This window comes from Oncorhynchus clarkii, chromosome 2 (assembly GCF_045791955.1).
Source record: "Oncorhynchus clarkii lewisi isolate Uvic-CL-2024 chromosome 2, UVic_Ocla_1.0, whole genome shotgun sequence".
Lineage (NCBI taxonomy): Eukaryota > Metazoa > Chordata > Actinopteri > Salmoniformes > Salmonidae > Oncorhynchus > Oncorhynchus clarkii.
In genome coordinates, this window is record NC_092148.1 from 53,424,505 (window position 1) to 53,450,317 (window position 25,813).

A 25,813-nucleotide genomic window follows, 5' to 3' on the forward strand; every position below is an offset into this window, starting at 1 on the left:
ACACTGTATTTCTGATTAATTTGATGTTATTTTAATGGGCAATTCTTTTTTCTTTTCTTTAGAAAATAAGGACATTTCTATGTGACCCCAAACTTTTTTACGGTAGTGTTCACATGAGATGATTAATGCCAGACTAGTATTCTATTCCTTAAAGATGCCAGTGATTTTTAGTCTGTGCCTATAGGCAGCAGCCTCTAATGTGCTAGTGATGGCTGTTTAACAGTCTGATGGCCTTGAGATAGAAGCTGTTTTTCAGTCTCTCGGTCACAGCTTTGATGCACCTTCTGGATGATAGCGGGGTGAACAGGCAGTGGCTCGGGTGGTTAATGTCCTTGATTATCTTTTTGGCCTTCCTGTGACATTGGGTGTTGTAGGAGTCCTGGAGGGGGGGTAGTTTGCCCCCGGTAATGTGTTGGGCAGACCACACCCCCCTCTGGAGAGCCTTGCGTTTGCCAGCGGTGATACAGCCCAACAGTATACTTTCAATTGTGCATCTGTAAAAGTTTTTGAGGGTTTTAGGTGACAAGCCAAATTTCTTCAGCCTCCTGAAGTTGAAAAGGCTCTGTTGCGCCTTCTTCACCACACTGTCTGTGTGGGTAGTCCATTTCAGTTTGTCAGTGAAGTGTACGCCAAGGAAATTGAAGCTTTCCATCTTCTCCACTGCGGTCCCATAAATGTAGATAGGGGGGTGCACCATCTGCTGTTTCCTGAAGTCACAATCATCACGTTTGTTTTGTTGATGTTGAGTGAGAGGTTGTTTTCCAGGCACCACACTGCCAGAGCCCTCACCTCCCCCTTTAGGCTGTCTCGTCATGATGCCAGAGGTGAGTGCTACGTGGTGATAGTCATTAAGTTCAGTTACCTTTGCCTTCATGGGTACAGGAACAATGGTCGCCATCTTGAAGCATGTGGGGAAAGCAGACTGGGATAAGGAGAGATTGAATATGCCCGTAAACACACCAGCCAGCTGGTCTGCGCCGTCTGGGCCGGCAGTCTTGTGAGGGTTAACACGTTTAAATGTTTTACTCACGTCGGCCACGGAGAAGGAGAGCCCACAGTCCTGGGTAACGGGCCACATTGTTGCCACTGTGTTATCCTCAAAGCGTGCAAAGAATGTGTTTAGCCTGTCCGGAAGCAAGAAGTCGGTCTCGGCAACGTGTCTGGTTTTCCTTTTGTAGTCCGTGATTGTCTGTAGTCCCTGCCACATCCGTCTCGTGTCTGAGTCGTTGAATTGCGGCTCCACTTTATCTCTATACGGACGTTTAGCTTGTTTGATTGGCTTGCAGAGTGAATAACTACACTGTTTATATTCTGCCATATTACCAGTCGCTTTGCCATGCCATGCTAGAATCACCTTTGGCAGCGATTACAGCTGGAAGTCTTCCAGGTAAGTCTCTAAGAGTGTTGCACTCCTGGATTGTACAATATTTACACGTTATTCTTTTAAAAATTCTTCAAGCTCTGTCAAGTTGGTTGTTGATCATTGCTAGATAGTCATTTTCAAGTCTTCCCATAAATTCAAGCCGATTTTAAGTCAGAACAGTAACTGTAATTTTAGACCTACAAAGATGGTCTCAATGCACAAATTGCACATCTCTTTTCAGACATGCATTTCCATCATTAAGATGAACATACTTCCTCTGATAAACTTCTACAGCTCTCGGATTTCCCTCTCACCTCCACTGGGATATTGGAAGAAACTGCATAACCAATGTCCCAATGGCCTGGCGCCCCCTGGAGGAGAATTTAGCAAAGCCGTACAGGCTCCAAGATCGGGTATATTCCAACATCTCTATCAAAAAAGCCAAACTTACCTTTGGCCATATCATCATGCAAATGCTTACAATATGGCATTCAATAGGGAGCCATTGAAAAGATATTATTAATCATCCACCCCATATGCCATTGTTTAATAATTACAGTCTCATTTTGAGTTGGGTGGCCAGCCAATATCTTTTCCAGCTTGGAGTGAGAGAGGAATTCTTACTCTCTCTGATATTGTGGAGTATTGTAGCCTACGTGTGTTGAATAAAGCAATACAATCTGGCTGGGTCTTCATTTAAAAAAAAATGTTTTAACCTACGTGCTTATGGCGTACCCTGGGGTTGTGATCTATTATCCCATCCTATCCACAAAATATTGACAGCAAGGGTAAGTAAGGGCATACTCTCCAAATGATATACACTGCTCAAAAAAATTAAGGGAACACTAAAATTACACATCCTAGATCTGAATGAATGAAATATTCTTATTAAATACTTTTTTCTTTACATAGTTGAATGTGCTGACAACAAAATCACACAAAAATTATCAATGGAAATCAAATTTATCAACCCATGGAGATCTGGATTTGAAGTCACACTCAAAATTAAAGTGGAAAACCACACTACAGGCTGATCCAACTTTGATGTAATGTGGCGTTGGTGGATGGAGCGAGACATGATGTCCCAGATGTGCTCAATTGGATTCAGGCCTGGGGAACGGGCGGGCCAGTCCATAGCATCAATGCCTTCCTCTTGCAGGAACTGCTGACACACTCCAGCCACATGAGGTCTAGCATTGTCTTGCATTAGGAGGAACCCAGGGCCAACCGCACCAGCATATGGTCTAACAAGGGGTCTGAGGATCTCATCTCGATACCTAATGGCAGTCAGGCTACCTCTGGCGAGCACATGGAGGGCTGTGTGGCCCCCCAAAGAAATGCCACCCCACACCATGACTGCCAAACCGGTCATGCTGGAGGATGTTGCAGGCAGCAGAACGTTCTCCACAGCGTCTCCAGACTCTGTCACGTCTGTCACGTGCTCAGTGTAAACCTGCTTTCATCTGTGAAGAGCACAGGGCACCAGTGGCGAATTTGCCAATCTTGGTGTTCTCTGGCAAATGCCAAACGTCCTGCACGGTGTTAGGCTGTAAGCACAACCCCCACCTGTGGACGTCGGGCCCTCATACCACCCTCATGGAGTCTGTTTCTGACCATTTGAGCAGACACATGCACATTTGTGGCCTGCTGGAGGTCATTTTGCAGGGCTCTGGCACTGCTCCTCCTGCTCCTCCTTGCACAAAGGCGGAGGTAGCGGTCCTGCTGCTTGGTTGTTGCCCTCCTACGGCCTCCTCCACGTCTCCTGATGTACTGGCCTGTCTCCTGGTAGCGCCTCCATGCTCTGGACACTACGTTGACAGACACAGCAAACCTTCTTGCCACAGCTCGCATTGATGTTCCATCCTGGATGAGCTGCACTACCTGAGCCACTTGTGTGGGTTGTAGACTCCGTCTCATGCTACCACTAGAGTGAAAGCACCGCCAGCATTCAAAAGTGACCAAAACATCAGCCAGGAAGCATAGGAACTGAGAAGTGGTCTGTGGTCACCACCTGCAGAACCACTCCTTTATTGGGGGTGTCTTGCTAATTGCCTATAATTTCCACCTGTTGTCTATTCCATTTGCACAACAGCATGTGAAATTTATTGTCAATCAGTGTTGCTTCCTAAGTGGACAGTTTGATTTGATACTTTGGTGCGAAAAGTGCAAATCAATCCCATAACAACAGCAAAGGACCTTGGGAAGACGCTGGAGGAAACAGATACAAAAGTATCTATATCCAAAGTAAAACGAGTCCTAAATCGACATAACGTGATTGGCCGCTCAGCAAGGAAGAAGCCACTGCTCCAAAACCGCCATAAAAAAGACAAACTACGGTTTGCAACTGCACATGGGGACAAATATCGTAGTTTTTGGAGAAATGTTCTCTGGTCTGATGAAACAAATATAGAACTGTTTGGCCGTAATGACCATCGTTATGTTTGGACGAAAAAGGGAGAAGCTTGCAAGCCGAAGAACACCATCCCAACCGTGAAGCACGGGAGTGGCAGCTTCATGTTGTGGGGTTGCTATGCTGCAGGAGGGACTGGTCCACTTCACAAAATAGATGGTATCATGAGGTAGGGAAATTATGTGGATATATTGAAACAACATCTCAAGATATCAGTCAGGAAGTTAAAGCTTGGTCACAAATGGGTCTTCCAAATGGACAACGACCCCAAGCATACTTCCAAAGTTGTGGCAAAATGGCTTAAGGACAACAAAGTCAAGGTATTGTAGTGGCCATCACAAAGCCTTGACCTCAATCCTATTGAAAATGTGTGGGTAGAACTAAAAAGCCTGTGCGAGCAAGGAGGCCTACAAACCTGACTCAGTTACACCAGCTCTGTCAGGAGGAATGGGACAAAATTCACCCAATTTATTGTGGGAAGCTTGTGGAAGGCTTCTTGAAAAATGTTTGACCCAAGGTAAACAATTTAAAGCCAATGCTACCAAATACTAATTGCGTGTATGTAAACTTCTGACCCACTGGGAATGTGATGTAAGAAATAAAAGCTGAAATAAATCATTCCTTCTACTATTATTCTGACATTTCACATTCTTAAAATAAAGTGGTGATCCTACCTGACCTAAAACAGGGAATTTGAGCTTTTACCTAAAACAGGGAATTTTTACTAGGATTAAATGTCAGGAATTGTGATAAACTGATTTTAAATGTATTTGGCTAAGGTGTATGTAAACTTCTGACTTCAGCTGTATGTGTTCTGTGAGCAGTGTCACATGGTGAACATTACAATTTCCATCTCGGATTTCAGACATGACCAGAGTCATCACCACCACTTGATAAAGAAAAGCGATGGTGTTTACGACCCCATGGAGTATCACCCGGAAATGTACACATCACACTTCAGAACCAGCGTGAGTCTGCCTTTTTCCTCTGCCAGTTGACCTGTTCCCGCTGCTCCCCCTGACAGTTCATCTGTTCCTGCTGCTCCCCCTGACAGTTCACATGTTCCTGCTGCTCCCCCTGCCAGGTCACCTGTTCCTGCTGCTCCCCCTGCCAGGTCACCTGTTCCTGCTGCTCCCCCTGCCAGGTCACCTGTTCCTGCTGCTCCCCCTGCCAGGTCACCTGTTCCTGCTGCTCCCCCTGCCAGGTCACCTGTTCCTGCTGCTCCCTCTGACAGGTCACCTGTTCCTGCTGCTCCCCCTGACAGTTCACCTGTTCCTGCTGCTCCCCCTGCCAGGTCACCTGTTCCTGCTGCTCCCCCTGACAGTTCACCTGTTCTGCTGCTCCCCCTGACAGTTCACCTGTTCCTGCTGCTCCCCCTGCCAGGTCACCTGTTCCTGCTGCTCCCCCTGCCAGGTCACCTGTTCCTGCTGCTCCCCCTGACAGTTCACCTGTTCCTGCTGCTCCCCCTGCCAGGTCACCTGTTCCTGCTGCTCCCCCTGACAGTTCACCTGTTCCTGCTGTTCCCCCTGACAGGTCACCTGTTCCTGCTGCTCCCCCTGACAGGTCACCTGTTCCTGCTGCTCCCCCTGACAGGTCACCTGTTCCTGCTGCTCCCCCTGCCAAGTCACCTGTTCCTGCTGCTCTCCCTGACAGTTCACCTGTTCCTGCTGCTCCCCCTGATAGGTCACCTGTTCCTGCTGCTCCCCCTGACAGTTCACCTGTTCCTGCTGCTCCCCCTGACAGTTCACCTGTTCCTGCTGCTCCACCTGACAGGTTACCTGTTCCTGCTGCTCCCCCTGCCAGGTCACCTGTTCCTGCTGCACCCCCTGCCAGGTCACCTGTTCCTGCTGCACAGCTAAGAGTTGTGACCCCATTGGCCCAGCCACCCTTCTCTACTTCTGAAGCCTGAGCTTATTGGCTCACCTGCCCCTGGCTAAGCCCTCGTGGGGGAAGGGGAGAGTCATGTGGAGCCAGCATGTTACACAGGCAAGAGTGGCTTACAGTCTGTCAGTGGGTGACCACCCTGTACAAGCTGAGAAGTCAAAAATGCTTATATAGTTGTTGATTTTGGAACTGGGTTTATGGATGTCTTGTCAGTATGTTCTGCAGATATGCCAAAGACTAGTTGTTAGTGGTAGTAGAATTGATTTAAGTGGTACAGTGGTAACAGTAGTGATAATGACAGGGGTAACAGCAGCAGCAAAAGTGATATCAGTGGAAGAAGTAGTGGAAGCAATTGCATCACTAATTCAACAACTTGTCAGACTAGTTTTTGACGCATCCTGGTCTTTGTCCTCCGGCCTCAGGTTGCGCTTTATGGTTGCGCCATCACTTGCTTAATCAACGACATCTAACATCTGTTATTGTTGTTTTAATGTGTTACTTTTCATAATTTTTTACTTTAGTTTATTTGGTAAATATTTGAACTCTTCTTGAACTGCACTGTTGGTTAAGGACTTGTAAGTAAGCATTTCACGGTAAGGTCTACACTTGTATTCCGCGCATGTGACAAATAAAGGTTGATTTGATTTGATCTACTGGGACCCCCAGACGCCACGCCACGGCTCCTGAGGCGGCTGGGCGCCCAGAGGCTCCTGAGGCACGTCAAGCCCTCCGTCACTTCTACCGAGGGATGGCCAGAGCTTCCCCACAAGTAAGCTCTAATCACCCCCCTCCTCCCTTCTGCATCAGACAAAACTTCTGTTAGTTTGTGCATTTGTTTTTGCGTGAGACTCAATTCTTAAGTAATCAACTGAGCAATTGGATTTGCGCTAAGAACTGGTACTATCGCAGTCCGAAGCCTGCCATAGGTGATTGTGGTCAAAATGTCAAGGCTTATCTTTAATAATGTTAACGTTCTACGGGAACTCAAAGAGCGTGGAGTGCAGTCACCGTGACCCGACTGGCTGATAAACACTGTGATATGGGCTTTCCTTCTTTTGTTATCTTCCCTTATTGCTTCCTGTCTTTCACTCTCACTCTCTATCTCAATTCAATTCAATGGGCTTTATTGGCATGGGAAACATATGTTAACATTGCCAAAGCAAGTGAAATAGATAATATACAAAAGTGAAATAAACAAGAAACATGAACAGTAAACATTACACTCGTTGTGATATTATACAGTGTTGTAATGATGTGCTCTCTCTTTCTCTCTCTCGGTCTCCCTTTCTCAAAATGTCTCAGGCTCCTTGCGATTTGTGACATATCTGCTAACATTGTGGGCGCTATTGAGTTCATGACTGAGTGCACCACCATCGATAAGCCTTTCTGGATGTATGATGCGGACCAGCACATAGACCACGACAGGTACAAAGACACATAAGTAACACATAACTCCTGGAAGTTGCCTGCTTTTCTTTGATGGTGCCTTTTTGTCTTTCCAGTGTGGAGGGCACAGGTATCCTCGTGTTGTATTGATAACCTTCCTGCCCAGCTCCCCATTAAAGGCACTGAATATTTTGGTGACCGCCTCTTTCCCTACATTTGGGAGATGGTAAGACGAGGTGCTGGGGTAAGGTACAGTGAGCCATTAGCATGTTTTGGTTTTTGAGGTTTAGTTTGCTTGAGGGAGAGGGTTGTGTGGAATGTAGCAATACAAGCACAAAACAAAAGCTCGGGTTATGTTCGTCTGTTCAAGCTTACCGTACTGTAGATGCCACTGCTTGCCAGTGATGGCCACTTGGAACGGTAATTCTGTTCTTTGCTGAATTAACAAGTGCTTCCCGGCTCTATCTTACTCAGCTGCCCTTGGATGCCACCAGGCCCGTTGAAGAAGAGGACTTCTCACCTCAAGTCAGAGACGTGAGTACCACACACACAAATCCCTATTACTCAATAATTTGTGCATCATAAAAGGCTATGGACTTGAAACCTAGACATAGCTTGACATCTTAAGCAATGGGTGGCATAGGGCGGCAGGTAGCTTAACATTTAGAGTGTTGGGCCAGTAAACTAAAGGTTGCTGGTTCGAATACCCGAGCCAGCAAGGTGAAAATCTGTCTGTGCCATTGAGCAAGGCACTTAACCCTAACTTTCTCTAGGGGCGCCATACTACTATGGCTCACCCTGTAAAACAGCACATTTCACTGCAACTATCTGGTGTGTGACAATAAAACATAAAATAACTAGTTATTACATTATTTGCTATATGTGATAATAGCTAACCAAGGTCTAGTTGGTGGCTGAATTGGGTGTTTTTTGCTCTAAAGTATGTTGGTTTTTTGAAGTTCATAATCTGCATAGAGATGACCCCCCAAAAATCTTTTGACTTTTGGACTAAAGTTGCCATGCGATATTGTCCTGTTTGAGCCATTGTGCTGTAGTTGAACCATAGAAAGTGGCTGTGTCCGAATACCCGTACTTGCATTCTAAATAGTAGGCACTTTGGTTATGCAAAAAAAGTATGTTTTATAGTATGCACAATTTTGAAAAATGAGTGCTTTAAATGCCAAGATGTCACAGTCATTTCGGCTTTTCATCTAGTAGAATTTTCTGCACACTATTTAGGAAGACAAGACCTACGTCTGTTTGACAGCAGCTGATAATCAGCTGATGGGATGCACTGTACCAAAATGAACAAAATGCAGTAATCAATGCAATTGTGTATTCGCACATTCTCAGTATGATGAGACTGGTGTGCTGATATTGGTTGATTAACGCATTCATTTTTACTAAACGGTGCGCTCTAAGTACTGTGTAGTAAGATTCGTACACAGAATGCAGTTTATGTAAGTAGTAGGCAAGCCCGATTTCAGACACAGCCAGTGACTTGTTTTGTCAGACTTTTGTTTTTGTCAGTTATGGCAGATGTATTTATTTATTTATATATACACTACCAGTCAAAAGTTTAAGAACACCTGCTCATTCCAGGGTTTTTCTTTATTTTTACTATTTTCTACATTGTAGAATAATAGTGAAGACATCAAAACTGTGAAATGACACATATGGAATCATGTCGTAACCCAAAAAAGTGTAAATATTGTATATTTGAGATTTTTTTAAGTAGCCACCCTTTGCGTTGATGACAGCTTTGCATACTCTTGGTATTCTCTCAACCAACTTCATGGGGGAGTCCACTGGAATGCATTTCAATTAACAGGTGTGCCTTGTTAAAAGTTAATTTGTGGAATTTCTTTCCTTCTTAATGCGTTTGAGCCAATCAGTTTTGTTGTGACAAGGTAGAGGTGGTATGCATAAGGTAGCCCTATTTAGTAAAATATCAAGTCCATATTATGGCAAGAACAGCTCAAATAAGCAAAGAGAAACAACAGCCCATCATTACTTTAAGACATGAAGGTCAGTCAATGCGGAAAATGTCAAGAACTTTGAAAGTTTCTTCAAGTGCAGTCGCAAAAACCATCAAGCGCTATAATGAAAATGGCTCTCATGAGGACCGCCACAGGAAAGGAAGACACAGAGTTACCTCTGCTGCAAAGGATAAGTTCAGTAGAGATACCAGCCTCAGAAATTGTGGCCCAAATAAATGCTTCACAGAGTTCAAGTAACAGACACATCTCAACATCAACTGTTCAGGAGAGACTGCATGAATCAGGCCTTCATGGTCGAATTGCTGCAAAGAAACCACTACTAAAGGACACCAATAAGAATAAGAGACTTGCTTGGGCCAAGAAACATGAGCAATGGACATTAGGCCAGTGGAAATATTGCCTTTGTTCCAATGAGTCCAAATTTGAGATTTTTGGTTCCAACCGCCGTGTCTTTGTGAGACGTAGAGTCGGTGAACGGATGATCTCCGCATGTGTGGTTCCCACTGTGAGGCATGGAGGAGGAGGTGTGATGGTGTGGGGGTGCTTCGCTGGTGACACTGTGGATGATATATTTAGAATTCAAGGCACACTTAATCAGCATGGCTACCACAGCATTCTGCAGCGATATGGCATCCCATCTGGTTTGCACTTAGTGGGATTATCATTTGTTTTTCAGCAGGACAATGACCCAACACACCTTCAGGCTGTGTAAGTGCTATTTGGGATGGACCGCAGAGTGAAGGAAAAGCAGCCAACAAAGGGTGGCTACGTTTAACAATCTCAAATATGTATATATATATTGATTTGATTAACACTTTTTAGGTTACTACACACACACACACACACACACACACACACACACACACACACACACACACACACACACACAGTGCCAGTCAAAAGTTTGGACACACCCACTCATTCCAAGGTTTGTCATTATTTTAATATTTTCTACATTATCGCTCTGTCCTTATCGCTCTGGAGCAGGTTTTCATCAAGGATCTCTCTGTACTTTGCTTCGTTCATCTTTGTCTCAATCCTGACTAGTCTCCCTACCCTCCCGCTGAAAAACATCCACACAGCATGATGCCATCACCATACTTCACCGTAGGGATGGTGCCAGGTTTCCTCCAGACGTGGCGTTTGGCACTCAGGCCAAAGAGTTCAATCTTGGTTTCATCAGACCAGAGAACCTTGTTTCTCATAGTCTGAGAGTCTTTAGGTGCCTTTTGGCAAACTCCAAGCGGGCTGTCATGCCTTTTACTGAAGAGTAGTCAGGCCAGTCTACCATAAAGGCCTGACTGGTGGAGTGCTGCAAAGAGGGTTGTCCTTCTGAAAGGTTCTCCCATCTCCACAGAGAAACTCTAGAGCTCTCTGGGTGACCATCGGGTTCTTGGTCACCTCCCTGAACAAGGCCCTTCTCCTTTGATTGCTGCTCAGTTTGTCCGAATGGCCAGCTCTATGAAGAGTCTTGGTGGTTCCAAACTTATTCCATTTAAGAATGATGAAGGCCACTGTGTTTTTGGGGACCTTCAATGCTGCAAAAATGTTTTGCTACCCTTCCCCAGATCTGTGCCTCGACACAGTCCTGTCTCGGAGCTCTACGGACAATTCCTTCAATCTCATGGCTTGATTTTTGCTCTGACATGCACTGTCAACTGTGGGATCTTTATATAGGCAGGTGTGTGCCTTTCCAAATCATGTCCAATCAATTGAATTTACCACAGGTGAACTCTAATCAAGTTGTAGAAACATCTCAAGGATGATCAATGGAAACAGGATGTACGTGAGCTCAATTTTGAGTCTTATAGTAAAGGGTCTGACACTTATGTAAATCAGGTATTTCTGCAAATATTTCTAACAACCTGTGTGTGTGTTTAATGTGTATTTTATATTGTATTATACAATATACAGGGTGCATTTGGAAAAAAGACAGAGGTCTCAATATGTATTCCCTGTCAAAATAAAGGTTCAGAAACACACACACACACACACACACACACACACACACACACACACACACGGTGAACGAGAGGTGAAAATGTGTCATTGACACGTGTACTCTGCCATTTATGTTTCAGTATGCTGCCGTATGGGTATCACCCAGTGATCGCCAAGCACTGCATCAACAAGAAGGTGAACATGGTGACTGCCAGCTACCCGAGTCAAGCCATGAAGGACCTTCAACAGAGGTGGGAGAGAAGTGCATGGAGAGAAGATTCTTCTGGTTTTTAAAGTAGGAGTGAGAGGGGTAGGGTTAGGGGAAAACATCTCTGTAGAAGTGGAGATTTAATGGAGAATGTGTTTTATCGTGTCTTAAGGGTCCAGTGAACTCAAACAAATGGATTTCCCTGTGTATTGTACACTGAGTATACCAAACATTAGGAACAACTTCCTAATATTGAGTTGCACCCTGGACTACCATACCCTGTTCAAAGGCACTTCAATATTTTGTCTTGCCCATTCACCCTCTGAATGGCATACATACACAATCCATGTCTCAATTATCTCGAAGCTTAAAAATCGCTCTTTAACCCGTCTCCTCCCTGTCATCTACACTGATTGAAGTGGATTTAACAAGTGAAATCAATAAGGGATCATGGCTTTCAACTCGATTTACCTGGTCAGTGTATGTCATGGAAAGAGCAGGTGCCAATGTTTTGCATGCTCAGTGTGTTTTGTACATATTTCCACACGATGAGGTGTATAATACTGTGAAAATTATGATAATGCCCTTTTAGTGTAAGAGCTGTTTGAAAAGAACGCCTGAAATTTAAGCCTGTTTAGCTGGGATGGAGTTTTGGCTTGCCTGGTGATGACACCAGGCAGTATAAGTTAATAACAAAGGGGTTTCAAACCTCTCTGCCAATAACAATCTGAGTTTTCAGGTTACATATCCCTCCCATTAGGATCATCCAATTAGACCACTCCCAGACAGTCCTAGCAAAATTCTTGCTTGAGAAATTACTCTTTGCTAAGAAGCTATTGTTGTTTCTTTTTGACATACATGTATATATATATATTTTAAACAATCAAAGTAAGGTACTTGATTATTACCCAATCATTTTTACCCAGAAATTATTTGATATTGAGATAAAAATGGCTACATTGGACCTTTTAATGCTAATCATGGGCTATTTGATACACAATTGACTAGATGTAAGCTACAGGCAGGCACCAAGACACTTGATCTAATTGCTTGAGATGGCATTAGGCAGGATAAGCTACTAGTCAAGTGAATATATTGTCTCTACGTGGGGCTGAGTGTGTTTGTCTGTGTGTTTCCTTTCAGTGCTGAGGAAGCTGGCATCACCATGGTGAATGGGCCTGGACCCTGGCATTGACCACATGCTGGCTATGGAGTGCATCGACCAAGCCAAGGCGGACGGCTGCACTGTGAGTGAAACGTGAGGGAGATTGTGAAAGAATCTAGTATAAGTGATTTGTGCTTTTGAAAGAAAGTGTTTTGGTGAGTGTGGAATCTGTACACATACGGGATTGTGTGCATGTGTGTGTCTGTGTATGTGCTGTGCACATAATGATTGATTGAGCGTATGTCAAAGGGATGAGTGGCATCTTGTCAGTTTCATTGGCAGCCATATTGATTGCGGGCCCAACAGATTGAAACACCATGCGTCTTTGATTTGGTTCATTTTCCCCCCATCTTGACGTGAAGATGAACGGACCGTACTATCACACAGGAAAATGGACAAATGTGCCAGCATGTTGACAACGCATTTGACTAGTCCATGCACAAAACATTTGATAGATGTGTACGGCTCAATTTACGTGTGTGTGCGTGTTTAGATTGAGTCATACAGCTCATTCTGTGGTGGACTCCCTGCACTAGAGTGCTCAGACAATCCTCTGCACTACATATTCAGCTGGAGTCCTTTATGGAGTCCTCCTCAATACCATCAGCCCTGCTATCTTCCTCAAAGACAACAAGGCACAGTAGCCATCTAGGATGAGCAGATCCTCCCCAAATCCTAAACTTAACCATTAGGGCCAGAATTGAGAAACTGATCCAGGATCAGTGTCTAGGAGTAACTTCATCCTCCTCTATGTCCCCCAGGTGGCGAGCATCCTAGCGGAAGGAACTCTGATGGAGTCTACGTCTCCCATGGACTTCATGCCTGGCTTCCACCTGGAGGGTTTCCCCAACCGCGAGAGCAATACGGCCGAGCAATACGGCATCGAGCCGGCCCACACACTCATCAGAGGACCACTCCGCTTCAAGGTACTTCCAACACCAGGGCGGTGAGTATGGCGTTACTGTCAATCTCGATGGTTCTGTGTCGCTTTGGATAAATGTTGTATTTCTGTCCAACAGGGTTTCTCCAAGTCCATGAGTGGCTTTGTGTAGCTGGGTCTGATCAACACTGACCCCTGCTAGAGCTAGAGCTGCTGTCTCCTGGGTAAATATAATGATACTTATAACAGCTTTAAAAGACAAGTTAACTTTTTTGGAACCAAATCTTTATTTTTGTACTTTTTTTTTGTTTGTTGCAATTTCACTTGGTTTTGAGAAGCTTACCCCACCAGCGAGACTTCCTCAGGCTCGTTCTGCAGTTGCAGGGGCACAGATAAAACATTAACAAAGGCTCCAAAAACGCCCAAATACGTCCTTTGAGAAACAGCAATGCAGGTCTTTAGATGTTGTACACATGAAATTGTCATTCCAAACTTTATCCTCAACGGTATATTCCATTTTGTTGGACTGGAGCGTTACTTCTCCGTGTGCTTTCTCATTCCCATTGTGGTGATTAAAGTCTGTTCATGCTCGCACGCGGAGAAGAATTCCAACTAAATGGAATATAACGTTGCGGATTCAGTTAATTTACATAAAGAATTTAGATTTGGTTTTAAAAAACAATACTTGTCCTATAATTGACTTAGAACTTAATTTAGAATGTGCTTTTCAGAAATGGTTATTAAAGTACCAGGATACACCTAGCAAACGCTGAATCACTTATACACTACTAGAGCTACAATGGAGATTTGACTGACAAGACTGAACAAAAACAACAAAAAATCCCTGTGCAACAGAATGAGCTGCTGAGTATACAGATGGGCTTGTCCCTGTCTATCTCTAACGGTGCATTTGAGGGAGCGGTCTACGAAATCATCGGCCAAGACGACTTCAAGATGGAGTGGTGAGAGGCTCAAGTCCTGACCAGATACCGTTCAAAATGTTGTACTCATATCTTTGCTAAATGCAGAGGTTAAAGTTCTCAGTCACAGCGAAGGAGACATCTGTCCCATTATGGCATCTGTGAGCGCATGATCAGCGCCAATGAGACAGATAGAATGTTGCGATCTCTTTACATCTGTATGCCAGTGGTTCCAAACCGGTGTGCGCCCCACCTAAATAAATCAATATATATATTTTTTCGTCAACAGTTGCATCATATCTTAAACATCCTAGAGACGGGCACTGGGACCTGGGGGAGGCTGCAGCACGCGCTAGTGACTGTTAGACTTTCTTCAGCAAAGATGGCTGACAAAACTACGTGGATGGAAGCAAATGTAAGTGATTATACCGTCATAACGAATCATGCAAAATATGTAGTTGACAGGAATATGTTAGTTAATGTAGAGACAAACGATTATGCATATTTCTTTATCATAAAGTTCATTTACGAAAATCGCGATTTAGCAAGCTAGCTGACTATCTAACATTAGCCAGTTAGTGGCTAGCTTTATGGATGTTGTGGCAAATACATCAAGCTCTGATGAACTGTCTGGAAAAGCATGAACTGGAGTCGCCTCTTCACTGTTGACGTTGAGACTGGTGTTTTGCGGGTACTATTTAATGAAGCTGCCAGTTGAAGACTTGTGAGGCTTCTATTTCACAAACTAGACACTAATGTACTTGTCCTCTTGCTCAGATGTGCACCAGGGCCTCCCACTCCTCTTTCTATTCTGGTTAGAGCCAGTTTGCGCTGTTCTGTGAAGGGAGTAGTACACAGCATGGTACGAGATCTTCAGTTTCTTGGCAATTTCTCGCATGGAATAGCCTTCACTTCTCAGAACAAAACTAGACTGATGTGTTTCAGAAGAAAGTTATTTGTTTCTGGCCATTTTGAGCCTGTAATCAAACCCACAAATGCTGATACTCCAGACACTAAACTAGTCTAAAGAAGGCCAGTTTTATAGCTTCTTTAATCAGAACAACAGTTTTCAGCTGTGCTAACATGATTGCAAAAGGGTTTTCTAACGATCAATTAGCCTTTTAAAATGATAAACTTGGATTAGCTAACACAATGTGCCATTGGAACACAGGATTGATGGTTGCTGATAATGGGCCTCTGTACACCCATGAGGATATTCCATAAAGTTTCCAGCTACAATAATAATTTACAACATTAACAATGTCTACACTGTATTTCTGATCAATTTGATGTTATTTTAATGGACACATTTTTTTTGATTTTCTTTAAAAAAACAAGGACATTTCTAATTGATCCCAAACTTTTGAACGGAATTGTAATTTCACTAACCAATGCTAACTAGCGTTATGACTGGAAGTCTATGGTTATCTACTAAAGTTTCAGTCATGGGATTTGTTTTGCTTTAACCCCTGTAAATGTCTTTAATTAACACTGTTTGTATGGTCAGGTTCGGGATGCTGAGTAAGGAGGTCGTCCCCCATGCAGACACCCTGCTTCACTGGCTAAGCATTTAGAGGCCTTCCTTTGGTAATATGTGCAGAAGTTCTCCCTCTACTTTTTTTACTTCCACAAACACCAATATGTATATCTTTCTCTATAATCTTTATATTCCTCCTTCTCTTACTTTCTTTATTCAGAAAATAGCAGTAAAGATGATTTAAAAATAGTATAACCCTCTCTCTCCTTCTCGGTCCATCCGTGTCCTCTCCTGTAGATAAAGGCGAGCGGGACATGATCATCATGAGGAATGACGTGGGCCTGCGCCACTCCACAGGCGAGCTTGAGACCAAGCACATCAGCCTGGTGGTCTACAGAGACCCCAACGGCTACTCTGCCATGGCCAAGACCGTGGGCAACCCTGCTGCCATCGCTGCTCGCATGGTGCTGAATGGTCAGTAGGGTACAATTGAGTCCTCATTGCACTTGTCATGTCTGAGATGTTAAGTATGGTTTCGTGAGGTAATCAGCCATTTTGGTAAAGCCATCAGGGAACCACTAATTTTGCTAAAGACAAATGTACAACCTTAACGTGTCTGTAAAAGTGAAGTGAAAACTGACTTTCAATCTGCAGAAGAAATCCGTATGAAGGGACTGGTGGTGCCAATGACCAAGGACATCTATGGAGTGGCTCAGAAGAGACTGCAGAAGGAGGGCTTACAATTCACTTCAAAAGCACCATCCAAGAGTAGTAACTCACAAATAATCAGCTGCGTCTCAAATAGTGTATATTGATTTCCTTTCCTGGTGTCCTCTCCTTCATCTACACTGATCCAAAAAAGACCCCACACATGAGAAAATACAATTCTATTCAATTCAGTTCAATTATTTCAGAAGAGTGCAGATAAAGAAAAGGAGATTAAGAAAAAAAGCTAGTTTAAACAATTGAGAAATATTTGTAGATTCAACGCCAAGACAGATGGGAAATACAGCCAATCATTGGCTGTCTACCAAGGCCCAGAGAAACCATCTCCATAGTCCCAAGTTACTTCCTCTGTTCATCTCCATGCCTTCATCTGTGCTCATCTGAAAAGGCAGGGTGGTGAATGCAATATGGTAGAAATTGTAGGAGGACAGGAGACAAGGAGAGGAAGCCTCAGGCTAGTGAGAGATGCACCCTGACTTTCTGCTTGTTTCAAAGGCATTTCCTCACAGCCTTACCTCAACCAATTTATTGTTTCAACACGTGGCGAATAGAACAGTTACGTTGCAGGTGAACAGTTTCCAAGCAACTTCTTTAAATAAGGCTGTACAATTCATGACATGGAGAACCACAAAACTTGCTGAGTGTCGTTTATAACATGTAACAATCCTATAACCTTCGCAGACCTGCTAAGACGATGTGTATCAGAAACTCACCCAAAGGGTCTAGTCTTTCCTTGACCATAACATATTCCTGTTATTGATCAGCTGCTGCAGTTCCAAAGATTTGTACATATTTTACACATATGCTTCCCACCGTTGTGCCAAATTGACTGGATGTCCTTTGAGTGGTGGACCATTCTTGATACACACAGGGAACTGTTGAGGCTGAAAAACCCAGCAGCGTTGCAGTTCTTGACACAAACCAACCAGTGCGCCTGGCACCTACTACCATCCCACGTTCAAAGACACTGAAATCTTTTGTCTTGCCTATTCTCCCTCTGAATGGCACACAGACACAATCCATGTCTCAAGGCTTTTAACCTACTGTATCTCCTCCCCTTTATCTACACTGAAGTGGATTTAATAAGTGACATCAGTAAGGGATCATAGATTACATCTTGATTCACCTGGTCAGTCTGTCATGGAAAGAGCAGCCGTCCTTAAAGTTTTGTACACTCAGTGTATATTTATATTTTAAAACTGCTCAGAGATTATAATGTGGCATAGAGTACAGTTGAAGTCAGAAGTTTACAGTTCACAATTCCTGACATTTATTCCTATTAAAAATTCCCTGTTTTAGGTCAGTTAGGATCACCACTTTATTTTCAGAATGTGAACTGTCAGAATAATAGTAGAGAGAATGATTTCTTTCAGATTTGATTTCTTTCATCACATTCCCAGTGGGTCAGAAATTTACATACACTCAATTTGTATTTGGTAGCATTGCATTTAAATAGTTTAACTTGGGTCAAACGTTTCGGGTAGCCTTCCACAAGCTTCCCACAATAAGTTGGGTAAATTTTGGCCCATTCCTCCTGACCGAGCTGGTGTAACTGAGTCAGGTTTGTAGGCCTCCTTGCTCGCTCACTGTTTCAGTTCTGCCCACACATTTTCGATAAGATTTAATGTGATGGCCACTCCAATACCTTGACTTTGTTGTCCTTAAGCCATTTTGCCACAACTTTGGAAGTATGCTTTGGGTCGTCCATTTGGAAGACCCATTTGCGACCAAGCTTTAACTTCCTGACTAATATCTTGATGTTGCTTCAATATAGGGGGGGGGGGTAGGGTAGCCTAGTGGTTAGAGTGTTGGACTAGTAACCAAAAGGTTGCAAATTCAAATCCCCGAGCTGACAAAGTACAAATCTGTCGTTCTGCCACAGAACATGCAGTTAACTCACTGTTCCTTCATTGAAAATAAGAAGTTGTTCTTAACTGACTTGCCTAGTTAAATAAAGGTAAAAAAATATATATATATCCACATAATTTTCCTGCCTCATGATGCCATCTATTTTGTGAAGTGCAGCAGTCCCTCCTGCAGAAAAGCACCCCCACCACATGATGCTGCCACCCCCTTGCTTCACGGTTGGGATCGCGTTCTTTGGCTTGCAAGCCTCCCCCTTTTTCGTCCAAACATAACGATGGTCATTATGGCCAAACAGTTCTATTTTTGTTTCATCAGACCAGAGGACATTTCTCCAAAAAGTAAGATCTTTGTCCCCATGTGCAGTGGCAAACCGTAGTCTAGCTTTTTTATGGTGGTTTTGGAGCAGTGGCTTCTTCCTTGCTGAGCGGCCTTTCAGGTTATGTTGATATAGGACTCGTTTTACTGTGGATATAGATACTCTTGTACCTGTTTCCTCCAGCATCTTCACAGGGTCCTTTGCTGTTGTTCTGGGATTGATTTGCACTTTTCACACCAAAGTACGTTGATCTCTAGGAGACAGAACACGTCTCTTTCCTGAGCAGTATGACGGCTGCGTGGTCCCATGGTGTTTATACTTGTGTACTATTGTTTGTACAGATGAACGCATCTTCAGGCGTTTGGAAATTGCTCCCAAGGATGAACCAGACTTGTGGAGGTCTACAAAAAAAATTCTTAGCTGATTTCTTTTGATTTTCCCATGATGTCAAGCAAAGAGTCACTGAGTTTGAAGGTAGGCCTTGAAATACATCCACAGGTTCACCTCCAATTGACTCAAATTATGTCAATTATCCCATCAGAAGCTTCTAAAGCCATGACATCATTTTCTGGAATTTTCCAAGCTGTTTAATAAGGCACAGTCAATTTAGTGTATGTAAACTTCTGACCCAGTGGAATTGTAATACAGTGAATTATAAGTGAAATAATCTGTAAATAATTGTTGGAAGAATTACTTGTGTCATGCACAAAGTATATGTCCTAACCGACTTGCCAAAACTATAGTTTGTTAACAAGAATTTTGTTGAGTGGTTGAAAAATGAGTTTTAATGATTCCAACCTAAGCGTATGTAAATTTCCAACTTCAACTGTATGTGGTTTTCCTTTTTTGTATTTCAGAAAACAATAAAAGGGAAGTGATCCGCATGAAGGTCTCGTGTGGCTCTGTTATTAAATTGATTGAATAGTGAGTCATTAATGCTCAAGTACCTACACAATATGAAAGGTCGATTGCATAAAAAATATAGAAAAGCTATTTTAATCTTGAATCAGTGGATCATTTTCAGCTCATCTGTGTTATCGTGGAGCAGCTTTTTAACATCCTTGCATTTCAACATTTTGAAGGACTCGATAGTTATTTTCTTATCAAAAAAATTTGGTAACACTTTACATGGCACTGAGATTTTAGATATTTTTGTTTTAAATACTCTAAATATATATTTTTTAAATCCAATTTTCATAATGATAATGTTGGAAATATAGCTGATATAGCTTTCCCTGATATAGCTTTTTTTTTATAGCTTTCCCTAACATCATTGTTAGGTCTGGTTCCTAAAGAGATTATTTTTAGTTGACATGAGCTATGGTTCCAGTGAGGCACCAATTATCAATAAGGTATGCATTTTATCTGTGTACCATATCACATGTTACTCATCAACTATTAACATTTCTGCATAAATCGATAAATACAGTGTTTGCATCCATTCTGTTTTCAATGAATATAGCGCTGTTGTCTCATTACATCCTCTTTGAAAAAACAATCAGCTTTTCCTTCCACTCAATGTGGGCCCGCCCATGCAAACTAGGCCACCAAGCCATGGATAATTGGGCATGTAATCATTAAAAGTCAAAAATGCAAATTGGGGTATGGATACAGCCCCTGATTAAGACGGTGTCTGGACACTTGACCTAATTTCCCCTGAAAATGCACGTTTCTTTTGGAGTCTTAGATGGATTAGAACATGGAAATCTACTGGAATAACCAATTCTCCACATGGATTATTCCATAACTCCATAGAGTCGCATCTCCGTCTCCGGCAATCCATAATCCAGTGTCTAAAATGGATCCGGTTTCATCAAGACACCCGTTTGTCTTCTGACCTCACATATTGTTTCTTAACAAGGGCTTATCAGGAGCCTGCCGAAAGATCATTTTATCATAGCAAATCTTTGATCACCCCCACAAAGCCCCCTGATCACATTTGGGTGAAGGGTGTATATAGGAGGTAGGTGGTTCAAGAGGGGACAAGACAATGAGGAAGTGGCAGTTATCTTTTTTCTAACCATAAACAAATACTTTCTTGGCCCAATTCCGATCTGAGTTAAGCATGTGAAAATGTTAAGTAGTTCCCTTTTTATGCACTTTTCTTTCTGTGTATTCTGACCTTGAATTTAAGCTTAATGCTATTCACCTGCTACACCTAATGAAGGTATGGCGAAGGTGTGTCTACAGATACTGAACGCAGCTCAGGTCAGATTATGGTGTAGGTTTTTACGTTCTGGTACGTTCAATTGAAAGGAAACAGTACTGAACGACCAGTTGAAAAACAGGGATGGGTTGGGCTGTGTGTTGGGGAACGCTGTCAGCATGGCCACTGCCCTTTAAATATGTCACTTGTTGCTTCAAGCCACACCAAACGGGAGCAAACGTACCTGTCTGTTCAAGAACGTTTGGGGAAACCTGTCGTTCAGTATAAACCGTTCTGTAACATAGCAAAAAAGCAGCTCTTAAATCCCAAATAATGCCACCACCTTAACGTGTGAGGAAATCATGAATAAGGTCTCGAGATCCTACCGGCATCTACTTGATTTTTTTCAGATAGAGATAACACCATTCTCACGGCACTGTAATTTATAACCTGATAAGAACTATTGATAAGAGCTAGGTAAATGAGTACTCTGGTTGGATAAGAGAATTGAAAACATAAATTACAATAGTTTTACATCTGTTTTACCTTATAATCGCTGGAGACAAATGTGAAGCCAGTCATATGGCAGCAAACTGAAGCATAACTTTCCCACTGTAAAATGTATGAAATGCTGTGTGGTTGTTGCGGAGGATCATTAGCAACAGTTGATAATATATAAATAAAGACATGTAGGCTAATTAAATTGTTATGGAGCGGAGCGCAGACCACACCGTAACAGTTTGAACCTGACGCATGGCGCAATTCTGGGCTGTGTAATCACACAGTTCCATGGTTAGTGCAGGCAATAGAGGGTATAGCCTACTATTGTACATTCTTCTCCCTATTACAATTCTATATACACTAATATTCCAACATTACCATGATTTTTCTTCCTTTTGTGCATAAAGGCTCTCCAAACCAATTTGTTTTATGATTCATAAATACATTCCTGAACCTAAATAATCTAAAAGAGCATTTTTAAATCGACCAATTGGTACCGAAACGGAGACGAATACGCATATATTTAGATATCTTTCTTTCATTGATTCCTAATATTCAGAACCTGTTCTCTCAATATACTGAAAACCATATTGAATGAAAACTCCACAAGAAAATGTGTTGGCCAGCAAGTGGGAGGGTTTTGAGCAGTTGAATGAAATGTATTCAGAGTGCGCAAGGTAGCCACACCTGCAGACCGCGTTACACGACTGAATAAGGTAAGCCTGAATACCAAATACTGAGAAGTGCGCAGGAAAGGCATGCTTTGGAAAGGAATACATTCCTAAATTGGAATCAGGCCCATGGTGAATACTGTCAAAAAATCCATTAACATTAAGAACTATCTGGTTGAAAGCTCAGTTTACATTTTAGTTAGTTGATTTGTATCTGTTCATCTTATGAATAGTAGTGTCAAGGACAGAGCAAATGCATTCACTCATTGCTATACTTGTCCCCTTTATTGTAATGTACTTTTCTTGAGCGATTACAGATTCCCATTATTGTTGAGGACAGCTCATACCTTGGGTTGATTGTTAAGACTTAGCCCTGCTGCCTTATTTGGAAATGATCATGCATAATAATTATTTCAAACATCTGCTGAACAATTTGATGGGGTCAGATGAACTCTATTGAGGCACTAATAACATACTGTATATTCACAATGCACCTGACCTGAGGGCATGATGCCGCCCACGCCTCAGGCTGTATAGTGCTAGCATCCAGTTCAATGTGAAGTTACACCAATTATGGAACAGTTGATATTTAATGTACTGTGCACCCACAGGTCTAGATTGACCTTCACAGTAGTTTAAGAAAAAGCTCCTTCCTTGGTTTTCTTTCACTTGTTTAATCCTATGTCTAATCATCCAGCAAAGTTTCATGTACAGCTAAAACGTGTCAGTACCCCAAAGCTTCATATTTAGTCCGTTACAAAATACAGAACATAAGCTATAACATTAAAACATACAAAAAAATGCTTTGACTAAGTTATTAGAATTGCAGCCATACATTGAAAATTGACTAAAAAAAACTGTAGTAAAATATAAAAATCTAGAAGTATAAATAGAAATTTGGTCCATTGTCTTGGTTGCTATAATATTATTTACATATTAGATTTATTATTTCATGCCAATGTGCATTTTTGATTTCAAAAGCTCACCGTTGCTACAAACAAAATAGTATTTACATTGTCTAGACGGAAGAATGAGTTGCTCAATGCATTGACTCTACAAAAAATAGGCTAACAAAATGTTGTTTAACGTAAAAGTTGCGTTTTCCCTTCTTTTTTTATAGCTTACTGCCAATAAATACGAAAGTTTAGGGAAAACAGTTAGTTAAGCAAACATCTCAAGATGACGGTATCGACAAAACATCGTAAAGTTAATCTACAATTGTATGAACGCCGTTAGAAGTACAAGATGAATGTACAAAGGCACACATTACAGGGTCGTGCGGTATCATGTCCAGCGGTCAGGAAACTGCCATTCAATGACGGAGAACAGAAGAGGAGAAAAAAAGGAGGGGGGAAAAAGGCAAAGCTGCTGTCTTTAAAAACGGAACACAGTGAGACAGGCAAGAGTCCATACTGGCAAGTTAGGGGCCCCGTTGCCATGGTTACACCAGGGACTCAAGGCTCTCGGCTGTGCTGACAGGGCCCCCTGGGACCGTTCCGTTGTTGTCAGAGGACTGTAGCGTCCTCTCGTCCTCCTGTGTGCCAACCAGGCTCAGCATGGCTTTGTACAGGAACTGGTACTGCTCCTGAATGAGAAAGAAATAGAGAAACTGTGCTGTTGAAGGGAGAATGTTTTAACACAAAATGGCTAATGTGCATCACTCAGGTACAGTGATTCAGATTGACTAACAACATCAGTGAAGGTCCCGGGCCTCATGAGGTTGATCATCTTGGCCACCTGGTACACGTCCACAGAGCTCTCCAACTCTAGTTGGCACACCAGAGTAGACAGGGCACAGAAGGTTCCCGCAGTCACACCGCCAACCCTGCAAAATCAGACCGGTGCCATGAAGTGCCGAAAAACTGAAAATCTCTGGTCATAATAGCCAGGGGATAAGCCAGCTTTAGATACTTTGGGCTAATTCCAAGACATATTTGGGAAATGTTACAAACTGGAGCATAGAGCACTAATCCTGTCAGTATTTACTGAACCTTTACAGTATTATCTGTGGTTAAAACCAAAGTTTGAGTGCCATACAAGAGTATTGAGACAGGATTGTCTCAATAGGCCTGGATCAGTGCAGTGTTTCAGTTCCAAGAAATATTAAGTGTATTGGAAATATAGACATATCTACTTATCTTCTTAGGTCAGAGTGGATCGTCTTTAATCTATTACCAGTGGCCAAAATAAAAAATAGAAGGCAAAAGAGGGATTCAGGGGTATTGAGCTTGCCTGGTTCCAGGTGGGTGAGATTTTGACTTTTGGGACTATTCCATTGGTTCCAAGTCTTGAAAAAGGTTTAGAGTGGACATCATTACCTTATTTCACAGATAAATAATCAATAGGTCTTACTCGTCATGGACAACCATGGGGCCCTCCTTGGAGGAGCTCTCCTCCCTCACTAGGCTGAGCAGCTCGAAGGTGCTGCTGATGGGGCTGTCTGGGTTGGGCCAGCGAGGCGCCCGGTAGTGCCTCACCTCCAGAACATAGTCATCCTGGCCCAGAGGGGGACAATAACACAATAAGACAGAGTGAGAGATCGAAAGACTGCGAGAAAGAGAGAGTGTGTGTGTGTGTGCCTGTGTGTACGTGTGTTGAAAGTGGTCCAGTGATTGGAGGTACAGATGGTTGAGTGAAAACTGTGTGAAAAAATAACAGCTGTGCTCCATTGATGTGTGGGGATTGTGTATTGAATTCCATTTCCACCCTTCATTTGGTTTCACCATGGGCCAAGATCCAGGGAAATATGAGCAGAACAACTCCTAAATGGAATACTCATGTTGCTATATATTCCCTCTGTGTAACAATAAACAGTGGTTAAATGTTTTTGGGGTATAGACACAGTGATAACATTCGCTGAGCACTAGCTACTGGTCCATAACAACTGGCCCATAGCGACTGGTCTTTTCTATGAGGCTGTTATTTTTGGGCTGATCCCACAGTGTGCGGCTGATCCTCCTCTTCAATGTAGTTAGTCTATTCTAAGTAGCTGATCATGCTATTGTGACTGATCTCTTATCTTATCAAGCTGATCTTCCTGGTCTTACTGGTCTCCCTCAGCTCACCTGTGTAGCCTCCAGGACATAGTCCTGCACCACCAGCATCTCCTCGTTGGCCAGACACACATGGTTCTCGCTCCGCAGGGTCACTGTGAACGCGTCACAACTGATTGTCTGCTCCTTGCGGGGCCAGTACACGTACGGCTCCTCCCCCTCTGCCTGAAAACACAGAAAGATAAGGACTTCCTATTTGAGGCACAAAATGGCTGCCAGTTTTGTGTCCAGGAGGACAGATAGATACCCACCAGGCTTGGTGTTCCCAGTGTTGCTGGTGTTCCCGGCAGTGTGACGATGACCTGAGCGTTGTGATCCCAGATCATCCTCCAGAAGTCTGTCACCGTGCCGGCCAGTGGGTTCTGGGTCACGATGAACTCAGTGCTCTGCCGGTACCCCTGAGGAACACAACCGGTGGTAGAAAATTTAGACAGGTGGTATAAACATTCAGACAATTTAGACCAGTAACCAAAAGTGGAATTTACTGAAAATGATGGCTGGAATGGAGTGTTATGACTGGAATGGAGTGAATGGTATCAAACACATAAAAACCATACATTTGATACCATTCCATTCACTCCATTCCAGCCATTATTATGAGCAGTCCTCCCGTTAGCTGCCTCCACTGCTGCATCTGACTCTTTAATGTAGAATGGTTGGGTTCTTACCGTAATGTATGAGGCGTTGATGTAATCTGATGTAGTTTCTCCCACCACCGTGGACAGACACACCCGTGACCTTTCAACTGGAGACAAAGCCACACAATGTTAAACTTCCTCATTAGGTATAGAGAAGGTCATTTTGTATAATATTAATATTACAATGATTAGCTTTATTAAAGCAGTATTACTTAACCATAACCACTGCTTATCTACCTAAAGTGATTTTGTCACACACATT

At 42.9% G+C, this 25,813-nt stretch overlaps 1 protein-coding gene and 1 pseudogene across 5 annotated transcripts in view; one reads left to right on the top strand and one right to left on the bottom strand.

Moving 5' to 3' along the window:
- Positions 1-1,719: 1,719 nt before the first annotated feature.
- LOC139377554 (alpha-aminoadipic semialdehyde synthase, mitochondrial-like) lies at positions 1,720-19,426 on the top strand (annotated as a pseudogene).
- Positions 19,427-22,514: 3,088 nt separating this feature from the next.
- LOC139369656 (receptor-type tyrosine-protein phosphatase gamma-like) overlaps positions 22,515-25,813 on the bottom strand; it is a 69,319-nt gene continuing 66,020 nt past the window's right edge. For all 5 annotated transcript variants that reach the window (XM_071108941.1, XM_071108934.1, XM_071108946.1 and 2 more), the window contains 6 exons: positions 25,582-25,658; positions 25,165-25,311; positions 24,926-25,078; positions 24,213-24,355; positions 23,550-23,685; positions 22,515-23,445 (listed from right to left, as the gene is read on the bottom strand). In XM_071108941.1, coding sequence (XP_070965042.1) covers positions 23,302-23,445; positions 23,550-23,685; positions 24,213-24,355; positions 24,926-25,078; positions 25,165-25,311; positions 25,582-25,658 — 800 coding nt within the window. In that variant the 3' untranslated portion in view covers positions 22,515-23,301. The remainder of the gene's footprint in view (positions 23,446-23,549; positions 23,686-24,212; positions 24,356-24,925; positions 25,079-25,164; positions 25,312-25,581; positions 25,659-25,813) is intronic.